Source organism: Ictidomys tridecemlineatus, chromosome 5, assembly GCF_052094955.1.
Source record: "Ictidomys tridecemlineatus isolate mIctTri1 chromosome 5, mIctTri1.hap1, whole genome shotgun sequence".
In the NCBI taxonomy this organism is placed as follows: Eukaryota; Metazoa; Chordata; class Mammalia; order Rodentia; family Sciuridae; genus Ictidomys; species Ictidomys tridecemlineatus.
In genome coordinates this window covers 36,460,818-36,487,177 of record NC_135481.1, presented here as the reverse complement: position 1 = coordinate 36,487,177, position 26,360 = coordinate 36,460,818, and the positions used below count along the sequence as shown (strand labels likewise).

General features: G+C 43.8%; 1 protein-coding gene across 9 annotated transcripts in view; it reads right to left on the bottom strand.

Moving 5' to 3' along the window:
* The window catches only part of Frmd5 (FERM domain containing 5), a 307,318-nt gene that overhangs the window by 27,123 nt on the left and 253,835 nt on the right, over nucleotides 1-26,360 (bottom strand). For 8 of the 9 annotated variants that reach the window (XM_078049690.1, XM_078049689.1, XM_078049691.1 and 5 more), the window contains exons 2-6: nucleotides 18,673-18,777; nucleotides 13,824-13,866; nucleotides 13,531-13,609; nucleotides 5,294-5,391; nucleotides 2,487-2,610 (exon numbers count right to left, since the gene is read on the bottom strand). In XM_078049690.1, the coding sequence (XP_077905816.1) occupies nucleotides 2,487-2,610; nucleotides 5,294-5,391; nucleotides 13,531-13,609; nucleotides 13,824-13,866; nucleotides 18,673-18,777 (449 nt within the window). Of the gene's footprint in view, nucleotides 1-2,486; nucleotides 2,611-5,293; nucleotides 5,392-13,530; nucleotides 13,610-13,823; nucleotides 13,867-18,672; nucleotides 18,778-26,360 lie in introns of those variants that run through there. The other variant, XM_040276015.2, reaches the window with a different exon arrangement.

Here is a 26,360-nt window from a genome sequence, read left to right as displayed (position 1 = left end):
TTTGTGGTATTTCACAATTTTGAACATTGTGTGTGTGTGGGGAAAGCACATCTGTAGCTCCGATGTAGGATACAGGTTTCTCTATAATCTAGGAGATAGCACTGTGTTCCCCACACTCCACAACAGCTCTGCCTGTCCATAGGGTGGTACTACGAAAAGGAAATAAGCTGGAAAAGGAAGAAATCAGCAGTGGATCCCAGCCATCTTTGAAGAGCCCTTTGCATCACTCTCCTCCAAGCTGCCTCTTTTGCAGGTGTGTAGATAAGCTCACCACAGAACCAGGGGCATGATCACCATCAGGATCACACATGGGCATAGAGCCCTGGAAGAGCAGATGGGCTTCTGCAGATGTGGGCTGGGCTTTGGTGTGAGGAAGGGTGGGCAGCATGATGTCAGCGATTCTGACCCCCTGGAGGGCGGGACTGAAAGTTGCTCACTTCTAAGTTTATCACTGGCCAAGTAACATGGTAGGAAAGGAAGACATGTCCACCCAAGTAAGAAAGAGGCTAGACTCCCTCCAGAGTCCCTCTGAAGAGGCCTCGCTCAATACCTTTATGTGCCAGCCTCTGTGCTACTTGCTGGAAAATAGACAGAAATAAAGCACATGCCTGGGCCCTCATGAATTCACATCAGAGTTGAAGGGAGCAGACACATTTTTACACTATGAAGGTGAGGCTGAACCTGTGTCAGTAGGTATTAGTGTGAAGGTATTAGTGTGAAGTTACATCTATCTGCCAGTGAACCCAAGACAGGAAAAAATACTTTTGTGGCAGGCAAAGGGCTTGGCACCAGAGGTGGCCAGAGCATCACTGTGCCTTCCAAGAAGCATCCTCATTCCCTGTATACAGGGTGGTGGGCAGTGTGGGCTCCATTCACCCTGGATTGGCCAAAATCCCAGGGCCCTCAAAGCTAGCATCATTTCTTAGGGGAAACTCCTGCCTTGAACAAGGTTTGTGGAGTACTCTCCCCTCTATTACTCTGACCTCTATGACCCTCTGGGCAGCTCTTGCTGGACATCCCTAATGTATGAATGAGACCTCACACAGGTCTGTTTTATCTGACCTTACCACAAGGGGTCACTATATCCCCAACACAGAGATGTGAGGAACCATGGGGCCCTGCACAGGGAGAGGTGGAAACACCGAAGATCATAACCTTGATAAGGTGTCTCTATTCCTCTGGAGTCTGGAACCTGGCTTGAAACCCACAATGGGAATAGGGACTGTTTACAAAGGCTCAGGAGGCTCCCAAGGCTCAGGAGGCTTTGGGTTACATTCTTTGGTAATACCTTAGAGTGGAGAAGGAATGGTGTGGTGTGGGCGCGGGAAGAAAAGGAACTAATTTTCATTTAATATTATCATTAGGAAACACCCCCTTCTCCCCAGTACAGTTCTTCCTCAGAACAGTGAACACACAAACATTTTTAAAGATTTTTTTTTAAAGTATGTAATGTGCTAAAACGGTGACATAACATTTTTCAAATATATATATACATATATATATATATATATATATTTTTTTTTTTTTTAGTTGTATATGGACAGAATACCTTTATTTTATTTATTTTTTTATGTGGTGCTGAGGATCGAACCCAGTGCCTCACTCTATCACTGAGCTACAACTCCAGCCCAGTGACATAACATTTTGCTATTATGATATTCTATTGCATATACTGATTCTTTTCATAGTTATCAGTTTGGGTGATCCATTCCATCATGATACATTGAGTGGAGCCCAAACACCCTATTCTTGTTCTTTAAAGTAAGTCTTTGTCACAGATCCTATTTCATGTGGGTAAAAGGATGGATTAATGCTTCTTTATGGAATTCTATAATTTTGGGCAAACTAAGAGACATCGAGCAAGACAAGACTCCATGTTTGAAACCACTTCTCCCCTGCATCCCTCTGTGTGGGGTCGGGGGCTTCAAGCAGGATGTGTAGTGGAATTAGGCAGTGCTAAAAACACAGACCCCCAGATATCCCACTATGTCTGTGAGTCAGAGGCCAGCCTGTGTGATCCATTTTCTGACCAGAAGTTACCTATCATGACACTGCCACAGACTGACATCAGAGTCATACTTTTTATTTATTTATTATTTTTAAAAATAACCCAAGTCAACACCTTCTCTTTCTCTCTCCCTCTCTTTCTCCATAATACATTAGATAGATCCCAGGGCCTCAGGCATGCTACCACTAGATCACACCCCTAGCCCTATCTTCTTTTCTTTTAAGATTTTCCCTTACTTGTCCACTGTAAATGCTTCTCTCTGTACTTCATTTATCTTAATGAAGCAAATACCTCTCAAAGCCTAATCCCTCTCCATTTCCCCAGCAACACAAAAGCAACTTTTTTTTTTTTTTGCTTTTAAGCCTTGGCCTAAACCACTCTTCTTGGATAGTGAGCACACAGAGTTGGGCTTGTGTTGTCAGTAGATCACTGACAATGCTACATCCCAGGGGAAGGAAGGGCAGGGAGCATCACACACCTGAGTTCTGTCTTGTGAATCTCAGCAATTTTCTTTTCCAGCTTCTCTGAATGTTTCGGAAAAAACTGGAACTTGGAGCTGTAGCCTTCAGGGTGTTTCCCTGGGTCATAATCTCCAATCTCCGCTTTTAAAGGGAGGTAGAAGAATTGTGTGGAGACAGATAAATCATCACTTGCAAAGCAACAAGATATTAACACACACAGTAGCAGCCAAAGCACACACCAGATTTACAAAGGCCAATGGGTCTCAAGCACAGCTGGGCAGAGGGCAGGTGCCTTAGGAGCATGTCCACCTTTGTTTTCCTGGATGTGCTCACTGAGTTGACATTCAAGTCTAAGCAGAGAGAAAGTAGAGCTAACCCTGTGTTCTGAGGTCACCCACAAGTAAATTTGCAATAAAAGAGCATAGGGCTGCACTATGGTCTTCAACCATTCAGTCATAAAGTATGGGCCTGGGAGCAATGCTCTATAAAACAGCAGGAAATGGTGAGCTTGATCAGGAAGACAGAGTTCCTGCGCCTGAGATGGGTCAGAAATCTAAAGCTCATTTTGAGGATTTTGGCAGGGACAAAGCTAGTTGATGAGTGAGCCATGATCCACATTTAGAACTCAACCCTTATTCCAAATCAAATTTTTAAAACAGTAAAAATTCAATATTCACAGACGGTTGACCATGTGTCAGGCTATAAGAACCAGACAGTGTCATCAAGTTTAGAAGCACCAAATTCTAGGGCTGATTTCTCAATGTCCTGCTTTCTAAGGAAGTAATAAGTAATTTATTTTGACTTTATTTAGTTCTAAGGCTTTTTCTCAACGAGGGGCTTTCTCCTCTGGCCATGCATGGAGCAGTTCAAAGCTCTTGAGATCTCAGATCACAGAACTCTGGGAGGGCTATGGACCCACAGTGCTTTCCGCAGCGCTCCAAGTCAGAATCCAGCTTTTTCTATGTGAAGTGCTCTGCAGAGAGCATTCTGGGTGTGACAAAAGGAAGGAGGAGGTTCCAGCTGCTTTGTGGATGTCCTCTCCTTCCACAGAAAGTCATGACTGCTTCAGATAAGAGAGGAGTAAATATTAGGAGGAAAACATGTCCTCCCTCCTCTCACAGCCAATATTGTTCTTATGGCTTGGGCCTTTTCACTATAATTCTAACTCATGTAACCATGGTCCATTTTATGTTTTGATTATAGCCCTTGCTGCTCTGCCACTGCAACTTATTTTTAAAATGAACAAGTTTCTTTCTTTTCCTCTCTCCCTTCTTCTCCCTAATCTCTCCCCTTCTTAAGCTCAGGGGAAACAGGATTATCTTTTTTTCCCTATCCTCAGCAGGGTTATCTGTCCTTGGACACACACCTACCATAGGAAAGAAGTAATTCAGACTTTGGGGATGGCACCAGCAGATCTCAGATATGATCATCTCCCAAATTAACAAGTGAATTACAACTTCTGACAGAACAGAGGAATGTAGTCTTTGAATCACCTCTGTAAAAAACCCAGCTCCCCTTGATGGGCAGAATCACAGCCTCTGGGACAGAAGTTCCCTGTGCTTCTCCCTTGCTAGCAAAGCAATAAACCTTCTTTTTCCTTTTTCTCAAAGCCATGTCCTCATTATTGGATTGGCACTGGAGACAAGGACTGAACTTTCAGTAACACTCACAGTTCCTTTCAAATTACTTGCGAATTTCTATTACTTAGCAAGAGACTAAAGGTTTCCCCTGTAGTTTGTTAGTGACCTTGAACCTTGGAATAATTTATTTTGATTTTATGTAGAAAGTACCAAATGGAAAACATCAATGTTGGACATCAAGTACTTCTTTGAAGAAAAAAAAAAGTAGCAGAATTCAATATGATTCTCAGGGTAAAACTGAAGAAAAGACTAGAGCTTAAAATTACATTAGGTCAGGCCAGGGTTTCTCTTTAAAAAGAAAAGGGTACCCTTTGGGTTCCTCAAAATTAGCAAGCACTTGCTAGACTATTCCACTTAGCTGATTTTTAAAACAGGAGTCTGAGAAGTCAAAATGGCAATGGGCTGACTTTTATATTCTTAACACAGTTGTGATATTTTTCCTGCCAGAAGGACTTTAGTTTCTTATTGGCAAGCACTTTCCAGTTTCTCTTTATGAAGTTGCTTCTGAGAGTTCACGTATTTCCAATTAAGAGTTCAGATTCTTTGATGGAAACTTCATGATTTTAGTGTTGTGGTCCAAAATGATCCAGTTGTAATGACTTTCATTCTAAGGACTAAGAAGTGGCACTTGGGAATCCTCAACATTTCATGAAAGGATAAAGGGACATATGTGAAGAGTGCATGACTCTCCCACTGTTTTTGCCAAAAAAAAAAAAAAAAAGCCAGTCTGGGCATCTGGGCATCAGCTGTGATGTGAGGCTCAACTCTTAACTTATTAACACATCTTGGAAACATTTTCAATGTTGAGCAATCTGAACTGAAAGATCTCTATAAAATAGATACCAGAATTCATAGACACTTCACACCTTAAGAGATTTGCATGAGAGGATACAAAAAAAATTGATTTTGATTACTCTCCAGAGTCTCAATAACGTTATCAACCAAGGGCAAATCTCCTAGAGTCAGAAGGACTTATGGGGCTGGCAGTGAGACCTTAGGAACGGTGTAGGATTGAGTGCTCTCTGTGTTTTCTGGCTCTAGGGAACCTGCACAAAATCCTCCAACTTGGACTCTGTTTCAAGCTAGGTACTGTCTAGATCCAAGAAGTAGTCATCTGTGGTAACTGAAATAATGTAATAAGGACTTAGCATGAAAAGCAAATTTATCCTGTCAAAAGTCATTACCTTGAAGGATATACGCTGCTAACAAGGCAGCATCAGATGTTTTACAGAGGAGGCGGCCATGGTAGAGATCCCTTTTGATCTGTAGGAAGACTAAATACCTGGAGAGAAAACAGAGAGTGAACTAGAAAAGATTTCTTTGATTGCTTTAAAGACATAAATATGTAATATAAACCTATCAAAATTTTTGTCAGGACACCTTTACTACATTTTTTAAAAATTTCAAAACATACCATAGGAAAAAAATGCATTTTTCATTTCTCTAGAGACTCTTTCAAACACTTTGCTTTGAATTGGTTTGAGGTTAAATTCAAAACAACCCGTCCACTTCCCTAGGCAGCTCAAAATATAAATGGCACTTACTGGTAAAAGCCCCGTTGCTCCATCCACCCCCAACCCCTGGCCCCAGTGCTGGGATTTGGAAGGAGCCAGCCTCATCATCCAGTACTGAAAATGAAAACCATGCCATTAGAGATGGACACACTGGGCCTCCTTGTGCCTTTGGAATCAAGTAGACCGGTGGGTGAAGGGACTAACTCAAGAGTTGGGCCTTGGTTTGTTGACAGAATCTGTCCAATGTGGAAACAGCCCGTGATTATTGGGACAGGTAAACCAGACCTCTCCAAATATGAATAAAGTATACGAAGAGGAACTGGTGAAGGAAGCATGAAAATCAAGCAGAAATCTGTGGCCAACATCTCTTCAAATATATAACCAGGCCTTGGTGGAGGCAGAATAACAAGAACAGGAGCTAATAATGGTAACTGACACATGCTGAGCACTCACTGTCTGCAGGTCCAGGTGTTAGGCACTTAATTAATTTTTTTGGTACCAGGGATTGAACCCCAGAGGTGCTTAACTACTGAGACACATCCCCAGTCCTTTTTTACTTAGAGACAGGGTCTCCCTGAGTTACTTGGGCCTCACTAAATTGCTGAGACTGGCCTTGAATTCATGATCCTCCATGGTGGCACAGGCATGTGCCACCATGCTCAGCACATACTTTATATTTAATATCTCATTTAATTCTTATAAAACACTTTGAGACAGGCACAATTGCTAACTCCATTCTTCCAGATAATCTGAGGCATCAGTGTTTCTCTCATGGACACACAACTAAGTAACAAAGACAGAATTCAAATTTGGAGTTGCTGGACTCCTGAACTGGCTCATGTTTTACTGCCCTCCTTGTACTCTAACTGCTTTGTAGTTTCACAAGTAATGGAATGCACACTGTCACAGTGGAATGGAATAGATAACTTCACATTTTGAAATGCCTTTACAAGGGATGTGATCTTGGATGATCATAATCTTCCTAAGAAGAGCAAACCCGCGAGATTAGCAGGTCCATCAAACCCTCAAGTGAGTTACCTCCCATGGTGGCCCCTGGCCAGGGAGCCTCTGTGGTATTTTAAAAATACATGCTCAAATGATTTGATATTCCTCATTTCGTAAGGTAGAGCTTAATTCTCTGCTTTTTGAGTGTGGATTGGACTTTGTGACTCCCTTCTAGCAAAAGAACAAAACAGAAGGGAAAGGTCTGGCTTTTGAGACGGGTTCATGGACTCGTTTAGCTTCCTCCTCACACTTTTTCTTGGATCACTCATTTTGTCTGCCTAAGCTGCTGTACGGAAAGGCCCATGTGGTGAGCAACTGAGGCCTTTTGCCAAAAGCCAGCAAGGAACCGAGGCTTTCTGCCAACAGCCATGTGAGTGCACCATCTTGGAAGAGGATTCTCTAGCCCCAGTCAAGCCTTCAGATGACTGTAGTCCCTGCCAGGCTCATGACTGACCCTGGGCCAGAACCACCCAGCTAAGCTGCTCCTAAATTTCTGACCCACAGAAACTCGGATAATAAATGTTTGTTATTTTAGGCTAGGCTTTGTGGTACTCTATTAGTTAGCCATAGATCACTGCAGCGTCCCTAGGGAAGTAATGGAAAAGTAATGAAATTCCCTTAAAATTCCACCAGTCGGAACCAAAAGAAATTAGGCCCCCCTTAGACTATTGGAGGTTTCCATTGTTTCTGTTTTCAGACTGAAGAAGAAAATAATTCCACATCCTTTATCTTGTAAAACTGCTCTTCAGGATATAGTTGCATATCAGCAATATCAGCATCACCTGGGAGCTTGTGGAGACTCAGACTATTAGGCCCGGCCTACACCAGCACTTTTTAACAAGATCCCCAGGTGATTGGTACATAGATGAAAGCTTATGAAGCACTGTTCTGAGAAAATTCTAAAGCATCCTTCTTACCACATTGGGATGGACCATCTTCCTCAAAGGAAAGGGAAGGTGAGAATGGTAGCTTGGCCATTAACAAGAACCTTTTTCCCTCCTCCTACCATACCCACTCTGCTTGAGTTTGCCAAGAAAAACCGAAGGAAAAAAGACGTCATGTTGAGTGAATAATTAAGATGGATCTACCAAATCAAGCTTGTCTTCACTTTGCTTCCCACAGTGAAATGCCACACGGTGTGTGGGAGACAGCAAGCTAGCACTTCTCTGCCTCTCACTGTTCCAACTCCCACCTTCCCCAGGCTTTGGCAGGATGTGGATGCAAACCTTTTGCCCCTTACTCACTGATCACTCCCCAGGCCTGGATTCAACCACCAATCCTCCCATGCTGTTCTGCTCATCGGTGCCCAATACTCGGGGACAGAACATACTGGACTAAAGGAGATATTTAAAAACAAATCTGAGCAGACAAAGGAACATCCATCCTCCTGCGGGGAGCTCTTCAGGGTCTGTGTGCAGGGGTGCTGCTGTGGCTTGCAAAGACCCCACTAAAGCTTCCAATTGCAGCTCCCAGCCCCACTCCAGGGGGGAGATGCTCCATCACACTGAGAGCTGTGGTCTTGATGGGTGCTTGGCAGGATCTCAGGTCAACCAGAATGGAGACAAGTCTCTGTACCGTTGGGGCCAGGGGTGGTTCCTATTGATTTCTGGTGATAGGACAGCTGTAGGGAGTTCAAGGATAAAGCCTGGTGGCATTCTTCTTCTTCTTCTTTTTTTTTTTTTTTGGTACTAGGGATTGAATTCAGGGGCATTTGACCACTGAGCCACATCCCCAGCCCTTTTTTGTATTTTATTTAGAGACAGGGTCTCACTGAGTTGCTTAGTACCTTGCTTTTTTCTGAGGCTGGCTTTGAACTCATGATCCTCCTGCCTCAGCCTCCTGAGCCACTGGGATCACAGGCGTGCCCAACTTGGCTCATGGCATTCTTAAGCAAGGGAGGGGAGAGGGAAGGGAGGGAAGGGGAAGGAGGGGCAAGTCCACATCCTAAAGAAACAAACCACCTTCTTTAGAGACAAGAAGAAATGAGCTCATGGAAGAATCCACAGATGGCTTCAAGGGAGAGTGTGGCACAAGGCTGCCCCTTTCTTTTCTGCCACAGTGACAGGAAATAATGCACAAGGGAAAAGAACTGAGACCTCACTCTTATGGAATGAACATTTCAGTGGGGGGAAACAGATAGCTATATGGTAATCAAGGTGATAATGATGAAGACCCACATTTATTGAGTGCATTCTGGGTGCCCCACACTGCACTGTTCTACATGCTCACCCCTATTTATTTATTTTTAATTTTTTTCTTCTTAGTTGTTGATAGATCTTTATTTTATTTATTTATAAGTGGTGCTGAGAATCAAATCCAGTGCCTCCCACATGCCAGACAAGTGTGCTACTACTGAGCCCCAGCCCCAGCCCTGCACACCTCTATTTATATCCAAATATACTTATGGTAACTTTTGAAATAAACATACACTTTAAGAGTTCTGTTGTTTTGAGAAAATAGGTGACTGATTAGAATGTTTGAAAAAAAATACATAAATATATATGAATGCATATATAAAGGATACATAAGCTTTAGATTATAATTTAAAATAGGTGACTGATTAGAATGTTTGAAAAAAATACATAAATATATATGAATGCATATATAAAGGATACATAAGCTTTAGATTATAATTTCCAACTGATTTTAATGCACCTATATCAATTTCACTGAAATATTCACAGAATTGAAAACTTGGGACTTAATGAGTTAATCCTTAAAACATCTCTATGAGATAACTGCCATTCTTGTTCCCGTTTAATAGACGGGGGAAACTAAGTGCTCATGGATACTGTTGCTTTTCCTGTCTATAAATTAAGAATGATCCAGGATTTGAACCCAAGTCTTTATGATTTCTTCAACCAGGGGCTAGCAAATTATGGCTCACTGCCAGACTTTCTAATGAAATAACATTTTATTTGGATACAGACTTGCTCATTCATTTATGTATTGTCTGAGGCTACTTTCACACTACAATGACAAAACTGAATAGCTGCGATGGAGAAGGTATGGCTCCCCAAAACCAAAATACTTAATATCTGGCCCTTTATAGAAAAAGTTTACCAATCCATTTTAGCCTAAGCTAGGCTCAAATGATATTCACTGAAAGAATAATTGACCTAATGACTCCATTTGTTATGGTTTAGATATCAGGTGTCTATCCCCCAAAAGCTCATGTATGAGATAATGCAAGAAAGTTAAAATGTTTGGGTTTTGAAAGCCTTAACCTAATCAGTGCATCGATCTCCTGATAGAGATTAAATGGAGGTGACCAAAGGTAGGTAGGGTTTGGCTGGGGGCAAGCCTTTGGGGTACATAGATTTTGTACCAGTGAATGGAGTAGTGGCTCTCTCTCTGCTTCCTGGTGTGATGTCTTGAGCCATTTTCCTCATCATGACTTTCTGCCATGATGTTCTGCCTTCCTTAGGGCCCTGAGGAGTGAGCCAGCCATCTATGGACTAAGACCTCTGAAACTGTGAATGCTAAATACACCTTTTCTCCTCTAAAATTTTTCTTGTTAGTTCTTGTTGTCACAGTGGTGAAAAAAACTGACTAAAATGCCACTGGTGAATGTACACAGTCACTCACTGTATTAAGTCTTTTGAGCCCCTGGTGTGTGGCGGACACTTTGCTTCCCTGTAAGGTGGGGCTCCACTTGTACTCTGTTTCCTTTTATCACTTGATCTTTCCAAAGAGTTCATATACCTGCAGTCCCTGAAAAAGCTAAATCTGGTGCCTAATTCCCTATTTTATCAGTCTTCTCTCCAGCCTAGACAAGAAAATCTATTTATTACTTTTAAAAATGACAAAAGAAATTAATCAGGATTTGGAAACCAAATTTATCCTCTGGGAAGAATCCAAGACATGAATTGAAGCGCAGTTCTTCACTCCCTGCTTCATCCCCTTTTCTCAATCTGGCTTTATAGGAATGGCTGAGATGGCAGTGAAATTTAGGACCGACATTGCCAGGAAAAAAAAAAAAAAAAAAACAACACACTGACAGCTAAATTAGTTTGGCAGGAAGGTGGGATAAAGGGATCTAAGCCAGGAATGAATTATGGGTATTGAGTGAGGCTGGGGAAGGTATCTACTCTCTTAAGATCAGTAGGGACGTGAATGAGAAACACAGCTCATTCCATGGCCCTGCAGAATGCCCCAGGGAAGGGGTGGCATGAACAGCACAAATCAGGGCGAGGCACCCTGAGGTTCATGCCACTGACAATGCTGGGAAAGAAGGCTGGTAAGGTGAAGAGAGGGGAAATTGTCCAAGGTGGTTAGCATGCATGCATGCAGATGGGAGAGAAGCTCATAAACCTGCCAGTGTCCAGGTTTGCTGACTTGGTGAGAGGCCTGGCCATGGTCCCAATGCTGCACTTACATGGAGCATGTAATCAATCTAGCAGCAAACACATTGAGCTGTTGCTCGGAGAAAGGCTCACTGGGGGTATATCAAGAAGCAAAATACACTAGTATAGTAGTTACTCCTGCCAACAATCCTAAGAAGAATAGATATTACTAGCCCCATTTTATAAATGAGTTATCCAAAGGTCAGAGAAGTTAAATATCATGTCCGAGCCCAGCAGCCAAAAAAAATAACTTGTTGGACCTGAGCTCCCAGGTTTATTCTGCTTCTTGGGTAGGAGGGTCTGAACATTAATATGAGATAGTGACATTTGATTTGGAAAGCTGTATTAAGAACTCCTCCTAAAGACCAGTAGAACCACATATTTTTGTCTTTCAATCAAGGAAAGTGATGTTACTGATAGCTCACAGATTTGCATTAAATCAATCCTTTTAGCCCCACTGTTGGTTCAGTGAAGTGGAGACCAGGTAATCCTGATTTTGGTGTTAGGATGTGAGGAACTGGGCTTTCAACAAGAATGTGTTAAACTTGTTTGGGAAATGTGAACAGGCACATAGGGGTCTCCCCTGGCACCGTCAGTGAGGGCTGGGGCTCAGAGCTGAAGTGGACTAGCACTTTAACAAAACTCCTCTCTGGTTAAGTTGCAAGAAAGTTTAGAGGTAAAATGTTTGGGTTATGAAAGCCTTAACCTAATCAGTGCATTGATCCCCTGATTGTGAAACATTGGTTCTGCCCTCATTTACTGTCTGAAGCTACAGGGTTGCTTATTAATATGGATGGGGTTAGTTTTTTTTTTTTGTAGTTGTAGATGGACAGAATGCCTTTACTTTATTATTATTATTTTTTAAATTTTTATGTGGTACCAAGGATCGAACCCAGTGCCTCTTGCATGCTAGGCAAGTGCTCTACCACTGAGCTACAGCCTCAGCCCCTGGGGTTAGTTTTTAGACACAAGTGGGAGTCACCCCACTTTTATGAGGATAGGCAGAGCCTGCAGTTTCTATGCCCCATAAGGAACATGGAGTTTGGTTCTAGCTACTACACACCTCACTATCCTCAGTGCTTTAAAATAAGTGGGTGCACAGAAAGATCCACACAGGATCTTTCTGACTCCATCAGAGGAAGATTCCCACAACCCATGCTGGGTCCATGTAAGAAACCCCTTCCTTCCTTGTGCTACTTATTTTCCTTACACTGCTTCCTGTTCATTGTCCTTTTCTTTTCCATTTCCTGATTTCCTTTCTTAGGGAAATTTTTGCTCTTTTCTCTTTCCGTGGTCTTCTGTTTTGTTTGTTTTGGTTTTGGTTTTTGCACTGGGATTTGAACTGGGGCCTTACACATGCTAGGCAAGTGTTGAACCACTGAGTTGCATCCTCAGCCCTTTTTATTTTGTTATTTTATTCTGAGACAGATTTCTTGCAAATTGCCCAGGCTGGCCTTGAACTTGCAATGCTCCTGCTTCAGCTTCCAGAGCAGCTGGGATACGAGGTGTATGCCACCACACCTTTTGCTCTTTTCACCTGATGGAAAGCATGCTCTTCAGAATGGCAATGAAAATAATTCTATATTATTCCTTTCTTTTTCCTTCTTTCTTTTCTTTGGGATTTTCCTAAGTAGATTAGGATCCAGAAATAGATCTCCAAGTCTATGCAGGACAAGCCATCGATATGACAGCAATAGCCTCATTCCTATCTTTGCCATCTCCAAGATTGCAGGGAAGGGATTTGAGCTGTTGGTGCCATCTCTTCCTCAGTTCTACAACTCCCTGGCATTACTCTTCGCCTATGGCCCCCACCAGCTATAGGTAACATCAAGATTTTGCTTATGTTGAAATAAGGACTCCCTGTTATAGAGAGCTCCTGAATCTTTGAGGTGAGACTTTTAGTGTGAATTTGGCTCCGATGTACAAAGTCCTGGGGAAGCTCTGAAGCTCCTATTCACTGACCCTCTTGCAGGATGGTTGTGGGCACACAGGCTCTTTCTCATCCTTGAGTGGTGCTGGACGAGATAGAATTCATGTTATGTAGCTGTCTGCCTGCCTCAGAACATGATCCTCACAATAAAGAGTTTATCACGGACCTGTTCTAATGGCACACCAGAGTTTACACAGTTGGATTTAGAATCTTCCGTATTTCCCAGCCTGTCTTTCAATATCAGGCCTTGGCATTTCCTCCACTAGATTTTTGGAGTCTATCTTCCAAAATAAGAAGCAACCCAGCTTTCTCCAAAAACATCTAAAGCAGCCATATCATAGGTACCAGAAAGATGCTTTTGATTATTTAGTTCCTCCAGACCCCCTCAGAGTGAGCAGGCAGAGATGAAGTATTCACATTTGAAGGAAGTTCATGCTGCTCTGGTTCCACTGAGGGGTGAGCTAAGAAACAATGTGGCAATGAAATACAGAAGTGGGTTCTAGTAGAAAGGGTTCCTTCCTAAATAGTTCCTTCATAAAGAGTTAGGAGTGTCCACATCAGAGGATCTGAGGTCACAGCCCTTTCTGACAGGTCTCAGTAGCTGGGGGCAGTGTGTGCAGCCTCACCTTGTTATTTCTTCTTTCAGAGCAGCAGGGTCTGCGGGGTAAAATTTCACACGGAAGCACATGGTGAATGGAGGCTGGGCTGCAGAGAAAAAGAAGTCCATTAGGGAGACCCTCTCCCAGAACATGTCCCCCCAATGTGCTGAGGCCGCTGAACCTCCAGCAGAAAATCCTCAATTAGGGCCAGCTTTTACTCAGAGGAGGGGAAAATCATATCTGTAGACTTCTGACATTTGGGAGGCGCATCCACCCGCCCCAAGGGTGAGGCTTTAGTTTTTTTCATACAGAATACTTACATCTCAGCTGCTTCACAACCGACTTTGTAAACTCCAACCAATGCTGAAACAGAGAACGCAGGACATGAAAACCCTAATGAGAAGCAGTGTCAAGTGTAACTTGTTTTATCCAATTGAAATAACTAGACAGATTATAGCCTAGGGTAAAAGCTGTCCAAAAGCTTGTGAAATATAGGCTTGGAGAGTAAAGAGTGATATGATTTTCTGAAATAAGCACCCCATGGAGCCAGCTGTGAGGCGGGGAATAGCTCCAGCTTCACATGCCATCTCTGGGCTTCCCTGCAAAGTCTGCCTTCTTTATAAAGCAGGGTGCCAATGTTCTGAGCCATGTTCCTGGCATGCCAGCAGGCATCAATGATTGTACATCTGTGTGGTGGGGACAAAGGCCCACCCGGCCCAAGCAGAGAAATGCTGTGCTCACTGAGTGTTGTGTGTTGGGTACTGAATTTGTTTTTGTGAGGAGTGGGGGGCAAAAGAGTGGGATAGAGGCTATTGGCAGCAACTCTAGAAAGTATTGACAAGAGGAAATTTCATAAATGGAGAGAAGTCAGAGATGGCTGGCATATACTTCCATTTTTGTTTGAATAACATAGATTGCCAAACCTTGTGTTAGAGAACACATACTCATGATTCCTTGGCATATGGGGATGTTTAAAGTCTAAGTTTCATAAGATAATTAACCACAACCAATGTGTAGAATTCTATCCTGTTCCCCGGGATGTTCATAGGATATAGTGGTGATACATTTTTCCCCATGGTACTTATGTTTTGGGGAAGGAAGCAACAAGATCATTCTATATCTGTTTCTTAATTCTACATGGGGCCTTCATACAATTTATTATTGGTATTTTTTTGTTTTTATGCTAAGCAGGTAACTTGTCACTTTGCAGAGGACTACACCTGCTATTATTTGGGTTTTGATTGCCCATAAGTAGCTTAAGGCCATAGATGTAAGCTCCAGGAGGGCAGGAAACTATCTTAATTACCACCTGTGCCTAGCACAGTGCTCAACACATAGCTGCTAAATGGACAAGGGGACTGGGTCCACGCTTTCCTTTTTTCTGGCTATTTCCCTCTAGTGTAATGTCTTGGCAGAGTCCTCCCTCTGGCAGGAAAGCGGCCAAGGCCATGCAGACGGTATCCTGGCCTCCCTCGATTCCCCGCTCTTACCTTCTGGGCTGGGCTGTGGGTCATGTAGTTAATGGACCCACTAAGAGCCAGTTCGTCCGTCAGCTCCACATGGATAATCTGGGCTGACATTCTGCTCTCTTGCTTCCTCTGATCTGAGTTCCCACGAGGCTGGCAACTCATTATAGCCACTCAATGTGGTTAAGAGGTCCTTCTCACATTACATGGCCCACCGTGGCTCCGCTTCACAGGGAAGCAAAGGCAAGAGATGAAATTGTACAGAAACAACTGGGGTTCCAGGCTGTGCCTGTGAAGGCGGAGGAGGCCTATCTGTTCAAAGCACACCGGAATTGTGTACAGTGAAGGAACGTAGCAAATGTCAGGGGCTCAGTAAACAGAACGCCCTAGCCATTAGACTGAGAGATTAAAAGAAATAAACAAAGGAAGATAGAAATTAAAAGGAAGGACTCTGAAAAGGCATTATCAGCAGAGGGCAGATGGAGCTGAATGACAAAAAGGCAACTCCCCTTGGCAATAGCTGGAGAGAAGACTTTAGCTTGTGTGTAGTGAGAACTCAAGAAAGGACTGAGGCTGGAGGAAGTTAGGCAGGGCTGGGAAGGGAGTGGAAAGCTGTCACAGCCTGTCCAAGGGGTGTTAAGGGTCCAGTGGAGAACTCTTGAGAGGATCCCAAGAATATGATAATGCCCAGAGTTGCTTTTTCAGCTGCCTGGTTAAATCTGGGTCCCAGAATCCCTAGCAAACTAATAATGTTAGGCTCTGGGAGAAAGGATCAGGAGAGGAGGTAAAGAAGATTCACAGAGGGGGGTTTCCTGCTGCATTTGAGTAAATGGGTCACAGTGATACAATCTTCAGACACTGGGACTTTGAAAGGGTGCACTGGAAAGTCAAAGGAAGGCAGAGGCTCTAGGTCTGAGTCAGAAACAATGGGGAAGGGGCATGAGGGCAGCTCCTTCAGGAGAGACAAGGAGAGTTCCAGACATATAGAGATTCCTACTGAGCAAGCAGTGATGTGGGGATGGACCCTAGCGCCAGGTTGTGACTACCTTTATACCCGGGGGAGCTGGGAGCTCACTTCCTTCACCTCCACTATGAATCAACGGAGTAGGGTAACTTCTCTTTACCAGTCTGTTAGCCTAAGACCCTCGATGCCCTCTCAAGCCTCTGCCAGCACAGCACTCCCCACCCCCCAGGTGCAGAGTGCACTGCTTGCCACGGCTGCCAGGTGTGGTTCCAGTGGGGCATCTGAGAAACCACACAGGCTCTGCATTCAGACAGGTCTGAGCTTGAGACGGCTTTGCGATTTATCTTGGTTGGGGGTTACTTAACCTGTCAGAGTCTTCACTGACTCACCTGAAGAATGGGTATCATAATTATAAACACTGGTTCCCACTAATCTTAAGGATTACATGAAATAACATATGTGCAGCTCTTAGCTTAGTGCCTGAGACAACTCAGTGCTCAGTGTTCATCAGCCGAAAAGGCCTGGTGTGTGTTCACAGCAGAGCCTGGCACACAGTGGGCATGTCATAAATGTTTAGTCCTCCTCTTTCCCATTTCCTTCTCTCTCTAGCTCTTCTACCTTTTAATCTTTATCACCTCCATGTATATTCTGATTCTCCTCAAGTACGTTCTAGTCTAACTAAAAAACAAACAAACAAACAAATAAATAAATCTACAGGACACATTTTGCCCTTTCTTTTAAAAAAATATTTATTTATTTTTTTTAGTTGTAGGTTGACACAATACCTTTATTTTATTTTATTTTTTAATGTGGTGCTGAGGATCAAACCCAATGCCTCATGCATGCTAGGTAACTGCTCTACCTCTGAGCCACAACGCCAGCCCACATTTTGCCCTTTTTGTTTCACACACTAGAACCTCTAGGAAATGAATAGATTTTAGGGTAATGGACCTTCCTTTTTAGGGACAGAAAGCTCAGACCAAACAAACACACACTAGATATAACAAAGCGGTCTACCATTTTATTGTGAATGGCTCCTACAGTAGGATGAGGGACATGTAGCTTCCTGGCATCAACGTATTTTTTCTGGCCTTCTGCTTAGTCTAGAGCTAAGAAGCGTATTTATGTCATTGAGTGGAGCTTTTATAGAGTGAAGGGCTGACCCCACCACTACTTCCCAAACACTGACGCTGCTCAGAACTTTTTGGGGGCTGGGAGGAATGAAACATCAGAGAGAAGCTGGAGCAGGGCTAGTCAAAGGAAAGGGACATGGTCCTTTATATTCTTTCCTGAAGCTCATGTGTTTAGTACATAACCCTAGATGTAATCTGCAAGACAAAATGGTTCAGGGCATCAAAGAAAAAAAGCACAACTCTAACATGGTGAGGGGCATATCCACTCAGTGTGGTGACCCCCCACAGTGCAGGGATCTGCCCCCTGAAGATGGTGGAGACAAACCCCATGTTTGAATTTGAAGGAACTCCTGGACCCATAAAAGGAGGGCCTTCTGGTATTTGTGATACTGTTTTTTTGGAAAATGGCAGATAAACATGGGTGGTGAGAGGCTGGATGCTTCTGCACATTTTCCCACTTTAATGTGGATGTGAAGAGCACATCCCCACAGACAGCAAAGGGAGGATGAACGGAAATTATAACAACTGCAGATATGGACAAGATGGGCAGATGGAAGTGAGAGATAGGGTACTCTAAATCATTAACTCATTCATCCCTTCCTTCTTCAGCAAATGCTCCTTGAGCATCAACAACATTCCCGGCTCTGTGCTGGTTACATGGAAGACATGATGAGTAAGAAAATCTAAGTCCATGTCCTTGGGGGAACTCACACATTTGCAGGGAACACAGGTAACTGCAGCAAGGTATAATAAGTACTATGACAGGATACAGATCCAGAGAAGGCCCTTAATACAGAGCAGGGTTAGAGAAGACTTCCTGAGAAAGTGAGAGTCCACAGTAAGATCTTAAGTGTGAAATGGAGGTAGCAAGAAGGAAAGTGTGGAGTACAGACAAGTAAGGAAAAGGAGAAGCATTTTCCAGCAGCAGAGCTGCAAAGATGAAGGCTCTGGAAAGAAGGCATGGTATGTCTGGAGAGCCACAGTATTGTCTGGCTTCACTACAGCAGGGAGGAGAAGGTCAAGGGAGGTGAAGCTGGAGATGAAGTAGAGGCTAAGGATAATGGGCTTGTTCCTGTATCTGTCTGGAGCATCACAGTCTTGTCAACACCTCTTATCTGCAGAACTGCCTTTGTTACACAGAGCAGAGCTGGAACTGCAGGATGTGCAAGGTTCTGAAGGGTCCATGTCAGTCTCTCTGTCTTCCCGAATGGGGTTGGCATGGTGCCTCAGTGAGGCCCTGCCTAACCAGAATATTGAATTACAGTCCATTTACTAGAAAGGGGGCAGGAAAAGCCCACCCAGTGCACTTGGCCCTAAGACCATGACACTATCCCATCTGCTATGCCTCAAACCAGGCTACTTTGGGCAAATCACTTAAGCTCTTTAGGCTTCCATTTCTGCACGTGTAAAATGCCAGACTTCTCTAGATGAGCCCTAGCTAAGGTGCTTCCAGGTCTAATGCTATGATTTAAAGCAAAGGCATTCAAGTGCAGGGTCTGGCTGGTCCTTGACTCCCAAGGCTAAACTCTGAATATGAATAATAATTTAAGAATTCAGGCTTATTAACTGACCTTCTGCTCCCTTTGTGCTTTGAATTTTGACTTACCCGCTGCTTATCTGGGTCCACAAAGCGGATCCCAAAATAGTCTTTCTCAAGTAGGTTCAGGTGGTGGCAAAGAAGGTCAAACAGGTACTGGCCTTTGGCATCTCTCTGAAAAAAAAAAAAAAAGCAAGCTCCATTGAGAAATGAGTGGTCTTCTTCAGCATGACTTTGTTTTTATGGTCATTAAAAACTGTTTATAGCTTTTGCAAATGGAAATAAAGAGGGCACATGTTCACAATTGGGTCCTGCATTAGACAGTCTCTGGAATTCTGAGGCTTTCAGCACTTGGAAGAAGCCTAACAACCCCTCCCGCCCCCCCCCACCCTGTGTGCTCCCCCCGCCCCTCCCCCACTAAAATGTCAAAGAATTCAGCATAGAGTCAGTAAGCCAAGTTCCAATGTCTAATGCACAAATATCTCTTAAACAGGGAGGAACAGGCAACTTCAGCTTGGAATACAGCAGGAATAATATCAAATCCAGCAGGCTCTGCCTCTAAAGGCTATCTTGAATTCGTCCACTTTTCTTCATCTCCATTCCCAACTCCATATGCAGAATCACCACCATTTCCCAACTGGACCACTGCCAGAGTCTCTAAGGAATTCTCTGCTTCCACTCTTTCCTTGCTTAGTCCATTTTCCACACAGCAACCAGAGTGATCACAATTTTGCAATGTCTTTTTGCTGAATAAGTAACACAGGCACATTGTACTCTATTGAAATGTACAAAAGAACATAGTATATATACTATGAAGAGTTAGTTTTGCTTCCACTTTAGTCTCCCTGTGTACCAGTTTCTAACCCCAGAAGCAACCCATTACCAACTTCTTGTGTATCTTTTATGTGATATTTTCTATATAGGTAAACCTATATATGTGGACATCTTCTCTTTAAAATACATATTCAAACTTTTTTTTTTTTTTTTTGGTACTGAGGATTGAACCCGGGGTGCTCAACCACTGATCTATATCCCAGCCATTTTTAATATTTTATTTAGAGACAGGGTCTTGCTGAGTTGCTAAGTGACTCACTAAGTTGCTGAGTCTGGCTTTGAACTTGAAATCCTCCTGCCTTAGCCTCTCAAGTCACTGGAATTATAGGCATGTGCCACCACATCTGGCATCTTCACACTATTTTTTTTGCAGTGCTGGGGATAGAACCCAGGTCCTCACATGTGGTAAGCAAGAGCTCTACCACTCAGCTACATTCCTAGCCCGTCTTTGCAGTAAGTTGTTATTATTATTTATTATGTTGGCACTGGGGATTGTACCCACTGAACTACATCCCCAGTCCTTTTAAAAATTTTGTTTTAAGTTTCTCAGGATCTTGCTAAGTTGCTGAGGCTGGCCTGGGACTTGAGATCCTCCTGTCTCAGCCTCCTCAGTCACTGGGATTATAGGCATGTGCCACCGTGCCTGGCTGCAGCACAATTTTATATTTTACTCTGTTTCTTGTTCTGTTTTTTTTTTTCCATTTAGGATATCTTGAAAATCCTTCTATAGCAGTGCATACTAATATACCTCAGACATTATCCAGTTCCACATTGATGGAATTTGTTTTAACCTATTACAAACAATGTGATAGTGAACATTCAGTGATCTTTAATTACACTCCTCACTTCTGTTTCACATTGCCAGGGTCTTTCCATTGCTCTCAGAAAAGAGTCCTACCTTTGGTCATGGCCTGTGATGCCCTATGTAGCCTGGCGCCTGCCTTCTCTTTGAGCTCATCCCAAATCATTCTCCTTACTGCATTCTTGCTGTGGCTTATTCCTGAACACACCAAGGCTTTTCTGCCTGTGTCTTTGTCTTCCCACTGCCTGGCATGCTCTTCCTATAGCTCTTCTTAGCCACTCTTATCCTTGAAGTCTCACTTCAAAAGCCCCTTCTGCAGAGAGGTCTTCCCCTAAAGGATGGCCTTTCTCTAGCTTTCCATCTCATTATTCTGTTTATGGTCTTCATAGCACTTATAATAGTCTGTAATTACCTTTTTGACTTATTTACTTATTTGTTGTCTGCTCCTTTTTGAGACTGTAATTTTCCTGAAAATGGGGCCTTTCCCCAGGTCAGCACAGGGCCTGATAGAAGGCAGGAGGTCCTCAATGGTTATTTGTTGAATAAATTATTGAATGAATAGCAGGTAGAAGGTTGGCTACAAGGTTTTACAAAATGTTAAGATGTTAGGTTGTTTATAACCCATAACTTCTACTTCAGAGACCTGCCTGGGTATCTAGGATGACTGGAAGAATGACATGCAGGGAACTGTCAGAACATCTGAAGGCCTGCAAAGCATGCATCTCTAGGTCTGTCCCCCATGACCTCTGTAGTTCCGCTGACTCACTCTGGCCTGTCCATGTCTAACTTTGTATCCAAATTGAGGCTGTCTTATAAGATCCAAAGATCTCACCTGTACCAAGGTGAGATTTATATGTGTACCAGGGCCGTGGTACAGAAGGATCTGGCCTGGTTCCAAGAAACAGGTCTTAAAGACATGCCTGTTCATGAAAGGTTTACATCTCCCCTCAGCCTCTTCTGCTGGCTCACCCTACATTATTGAAGGAGAACTAGGGCAGGATACCAAACCTCTCACAAATATCTTAAGAAGCTTATCTTTGCAGGGATGGAAGGATGAGTGGTAGACAGCTCAGCTAAAGGAGGAGGGACCATGTGGGTGCCTCCCTCTCCTGTTGGCTTCACACTTCCTATGTGTGTGTGTGGGGGGGCAGGGGCGGGCGGTGGTACCAGGGATTGAACCCAGAGGCACTTAATCACTGAGTTACACCCCCAGCCCTTTTTTGTTTTATTTAGAGACAGAGTCTTGCTGAGTCGCTTAGGGCCTCACTAAATTGCTGAGGCTGGCTTTGAGCTAGTGATCCTCCTGCCTTAGCTTCCAGAGCCGCTGGGATTAGAGGTGTGCGTCACCACCCCTGGCTCCCCTCTCTACTTCTGAAGTAGTGGTCCCATTCCCATACCCTTTGGTTTCCCACAAGAAAGAGCTACTCTCAGGGCAGAGATTAGGAATCACATGAGGACTCCCGGGTGTGGGCCACAAACTGGGTCTCACCACTTGCTCACTGATGCCTCAGAGCTTAAACTTGTGTTTAAGGCTCTCTGAGAGTGGAGGAAATATGTTCAACTCTGTCCCACGCAACACATCCTACACTATTATCTCTTTCAGAAAAACGGAAATGGAATTGTACAAAATGCATATTGTGATTATTTTCCTCTACAAATTTTACTTTGCACCAAGCTGGCTACTACATTTGGGATCAGCTAGCATGAATTTTAATGGCTGAAGGAGTTTGCTTCCATCCATACAGCAACCACATTATAGGAGCCTGGGAAATAGCCATGGGGAAACTGCTTCTGTCATGGAAATCACAAGGACTTTTAATAAGAATCCTGCCTTCCACAACTCATTCTCAGGGGCTGGCAGCTCAGATGTACTTGTAAGGCTCTCGGCTGCTTAAGAACCTTAGATTTAATAGATCCAACTATAGAGTTTTCTCACTTCACAGGAAGAAAATGGAAGCATGGCTTTTCTCTTGTAGGAATTAGGAAACAAGAACCTATCCCATTACATATTCCCTGTAGCTATAAAAAGGATCTTTCTCTGGTTATTTCTCAGCATCTGGTGGGTTCCCCTGGTGTGCTCCCCACCAGGAGGTCATTGGTCCCTCAGGTTCCCATCTGCCTGTGGTAGATGCATGGCTATGAGGCTGTTTTCGTAGACCCATAGAAAGAAGCATCTTCCTTTGCTGTTTCTCCAGGGATAGGGCTGGGTGAAGGGAGTGGGGATAGGAGGTAGAATAGAGCTGCTTCTGGCCTCCCATCTCCATGAAGTTCAAATTTCCAGCCTATACAAAGGCAGGATGACTCAGCACTGTGGAGGTACTTTCTACAACATGCCCCTCCCTTGGGGTACTTAACGCCTGTGACTGGAAGGGTGGCCTGAAGTGGACTCTGGGTGGAGTCACTTGCAGCTGTAACATCAACAATAAGCCATTGGCATGAAAAATTTTCGGAATTATACAACTTCCTGGTCTCAGGAGTCCCCTTGCACTTACAGATGCCAGCTGTGTTCTAAGAGACCCTCCCCATGGCCTCCTATCCCTAAGTCCAGGGGTTTCTGGAATATTCTGTGCAGCCAGTCTTCTCTTTTGGTGGGATGGCAAAGCCCAGGGACTCTATCTTCTCTTCCCTTTGCCTGTAGTTACCTTGGCACTATGGCTACACTGCACTTTGTGTGCTGAATGTTGAGCCATTGATTATACTGCAGAAACAGGCACTGGTACTGACAGGTGATTACTGTTTAGTCACAAAGTCAGAGCTCCATGCCTGAGAACGTTTATCTTTAGGACAAGTGAGCTGAGGCAGAGCACCCAAATCCTTATCCTCCAGTTAAACCTCAGAGCTTATTCTCCTCCCAAGACATTATTGGGTCAAAGTAACTTATATTAAGTACTCAGTTAAAAATAAATTTGAATTTTATGAACCACAATAATACCTACACATATTTGAAAATAACAGTTCAGGTAAGAAAATCCATTTATTCTCTCCATATGGTGCACAGAACAATCCCTGAAGCTCTTAGAATCACATTGCAACGGAGGCTGGGAGAATTCTTCTTGCTCCTCCCTGGAATGTGTGATTCTGGTTTTCTATGTTTTGCCTATTCTTGAGCGAAGGGACTGAAGCAGCAAGCAGCAAGCAAGCTGAGTCAGTGACCTAAACTTTTCAAGGTTAATTGCATTTTCTGCCTCATAATGCCTTTAAGCCAGAGAAGCTTTATTTTAACCCATCATGGATGGAGTCAGGCCCTGGCATGGTGAATCCTGATGAGGGGAGCCAACATGAAGAGAGCCCCCACTCATTAAGCTTCACCTTATCCAATCCCATCTACCTGTGAGGCACACATATTTTAAGTACCAACTAAGTGAGGCTTCGAGGGGACAAGAAGGATTACAGCTTCCTTCACCTTCAGCCACATGCTGTTAAATGGGAGCTGACTGAGGTTTCATGGGCCCCTGGAGAAGGCAGAGATAAAAGGGAGGGATTACAGAAAGTGGGCCCCTGCTGGCCAAAAGTACAAGAGGCCAGGGGTTAAAGAAGACCACACTAGCGCTGGGGTTATGGCTCAGCAGTAGAGCGCTCGCCTAGCACGTGCAGGGCCCTGGATTTGATTTTCAGCATCACATAAAAATAAATAAATAAAAAATAAAGGTATTGTGTTCAACTACAACTAAAAATAAAAATATTAAAAAAAAGAAGAAGAAGAAGACCACACTAAGATAAGGGAGCTTAGAGGAGAGGCAAGAGCTGAAGTTGTCCTCTAAGTCTGACAGGGAAAAGATTGGCACTCAGCCTCCATTCTAGCTTAAATTCATATTTAAATTTCTTGTAGGCCAAAGGCATCCTTGCTGTCCTCGTCAGAGCTCTCTAAGGGCACGTGTGTGTGCCAATGTCTGCCAGGATAAGGAGCAGATGCTGTGTAAAAGCTCTTTAATGTCATAGAGGAATGGACACATCAGTTCATCTTCTCAGGGCCATGGCATGAGTGAGCAGAGCAGAAAAGTGTGACTGAATTACTGGGGCAGCTCTTACCTCCCCTGGTCCCACACTACACCCAGCCCAGCTATCTGAGGCGGAGGGAGGATGAGGGGCATAAGTGCTAATTGCAGGGCCCCAGATTTCTAAACCTCAGCACCTTCCATGCTCACTTACATTTTCTTTGAAGGGAGGGAACCCCTGTGGGCTCCTGGCCCAGGAGCCCACTTTTTCTTGCTTAGTGGTAAACCAACAAAATCTGTCCAGGAGCTGCTGAGGCTGCAGCTAGGAGAATAGCCAGCTCCCTCTGGGAGACGGATCAGGAATCTCATTCCAGGGGGAAATACAGAGATGCCCACTTGAAGCCACACTGTCTTATGCATCAGGCTGCCATGAATACAAAAGGGACACAGCTTAGCCCTGCCCAGGTGTTCTTCTGGGTCCGGTCTCAGAACTCGGCAGTCAGGCTGGGAAGGATGGGGCCCAAGCAGGCACTTGGTATCCAAACTGTAGCACCAGGAGGCTGCCATGGGAACAGATGACCATGTGACTCCCAGGAGAGCGGCCAAGTCCAGAGGGTGGGAAAGCAAAGTTCAGGGGGGAAACAGGATCTGTGTTCCTTAGCCATAGTTCTTATCTAATCTTTAATACATTCAGGAACTTCTTTGCCCCAATACCTCCCATTCCACATGCAAATTGAGAGAGCAGGGAGGTTTTCATGATGCTGCACTGATGCCTGAAGGGTCAGATGCCAGGTGCAATGCTGCAGGGAGCCCTCTTGGCAGACCTTACTTAGGTCAGAGAACTGGCTTAGATCACCACCACATGGTGTGGCACTCAAAGGATGTGCACGTGGGGTGGGGGAATCACATTCAATCTGGAACACAGAGGTCACTGTGTGCAAGTAAATGTCATGGGAAGGAGGACTAAGTGTTCTTTCAGCACAGATGGCCCAAAACAGACCCAACAAGGCAAAATAGGACCCTCTGAGCAGGACCTCAAACCTGCAACTGTTACAGTTTGTAAGAGCAGGGCTAACAGGAGGGCCAGACTTATAGAGATATTAATGATGATCCTTCTAGAGCTACACCATCTCATTCCTACATGGGTTCTTTTTGTCTAGTGGTTTCTGGAAGAAAAGAAAAGAAAAACAGAGCTTGGCCTGAAGAAAATCAGTTTGTCCATCTTTCCCATGGCAAGGCCATTTTTACAAATAAAGGGACAGATTCTTAGAAGCATCACCACCACATTCTGCTACTGACCAAATAAATATGAGTTGTATTTTTCTGGCCAGTGAGAATATTTCAGGAGACTAGTAATATCATAGCTGCAGAATTACTAGAAATTTAGCCAGGCTTGCTTGGGAAAAAACAAAACAAACAAAAAGTCATTAGTTTGTGCACAGTTCATATTCATATTCTCTCTCTCTCTCATACACACACACACACACACACACACACACACACACACACACACACACTCCTTCCCATACACCTATGCTTCTCTTATAATACTGCTTCAGATTACTTTTAAAGAAAGTCAGCTTCCCCTTGCCCTTAACCTAAGGACAGTTTGACAACTATTTTTTTTTTTTAAGTTGGGGGGAGCAGGGCAAATGCATGTTATCTGACAAATCTGGGAATTTCTGTGGATGCAGGGAGAGGCCTGGGTGGTCAGGGATTATGAGAACAGTCCATCTGTACCTATTCCCTTAACCTCATCTCCCCCACAGAAAATGATTGACCAACACCAACATAAATGATGGATCCTGAGTGGACAAACCTCATAAATAGAAGAGATTGGGATTTCTGAATCCTAGTACAGTCTCATTTTCAAGTATCCTCCCCAGAACACTTGCATTCCCTAGAACTTGAGGTGGAGGTAGGGGAACAGAGTGGAAGTACACTAGAAAGGTAAAAGCCCTGGGAACAAAAGCTAGACTTGGTCAAGGCCCTGTTCAGTTACTCCTCCTCTGTGATCTCAGACCGGTACTGAAATCTGTCTGAACTTCAGTTTCCTTATTTGTAAAACAAGGCTAATACCACATCTCTAGAAGGATTATTTTTGAGGTCCCAAATAAGAGACATAATGTACATAAGAACCCTGTGAATTTTTCCTACCAACTTCCCCTGCCTCCTATGACTCCTCT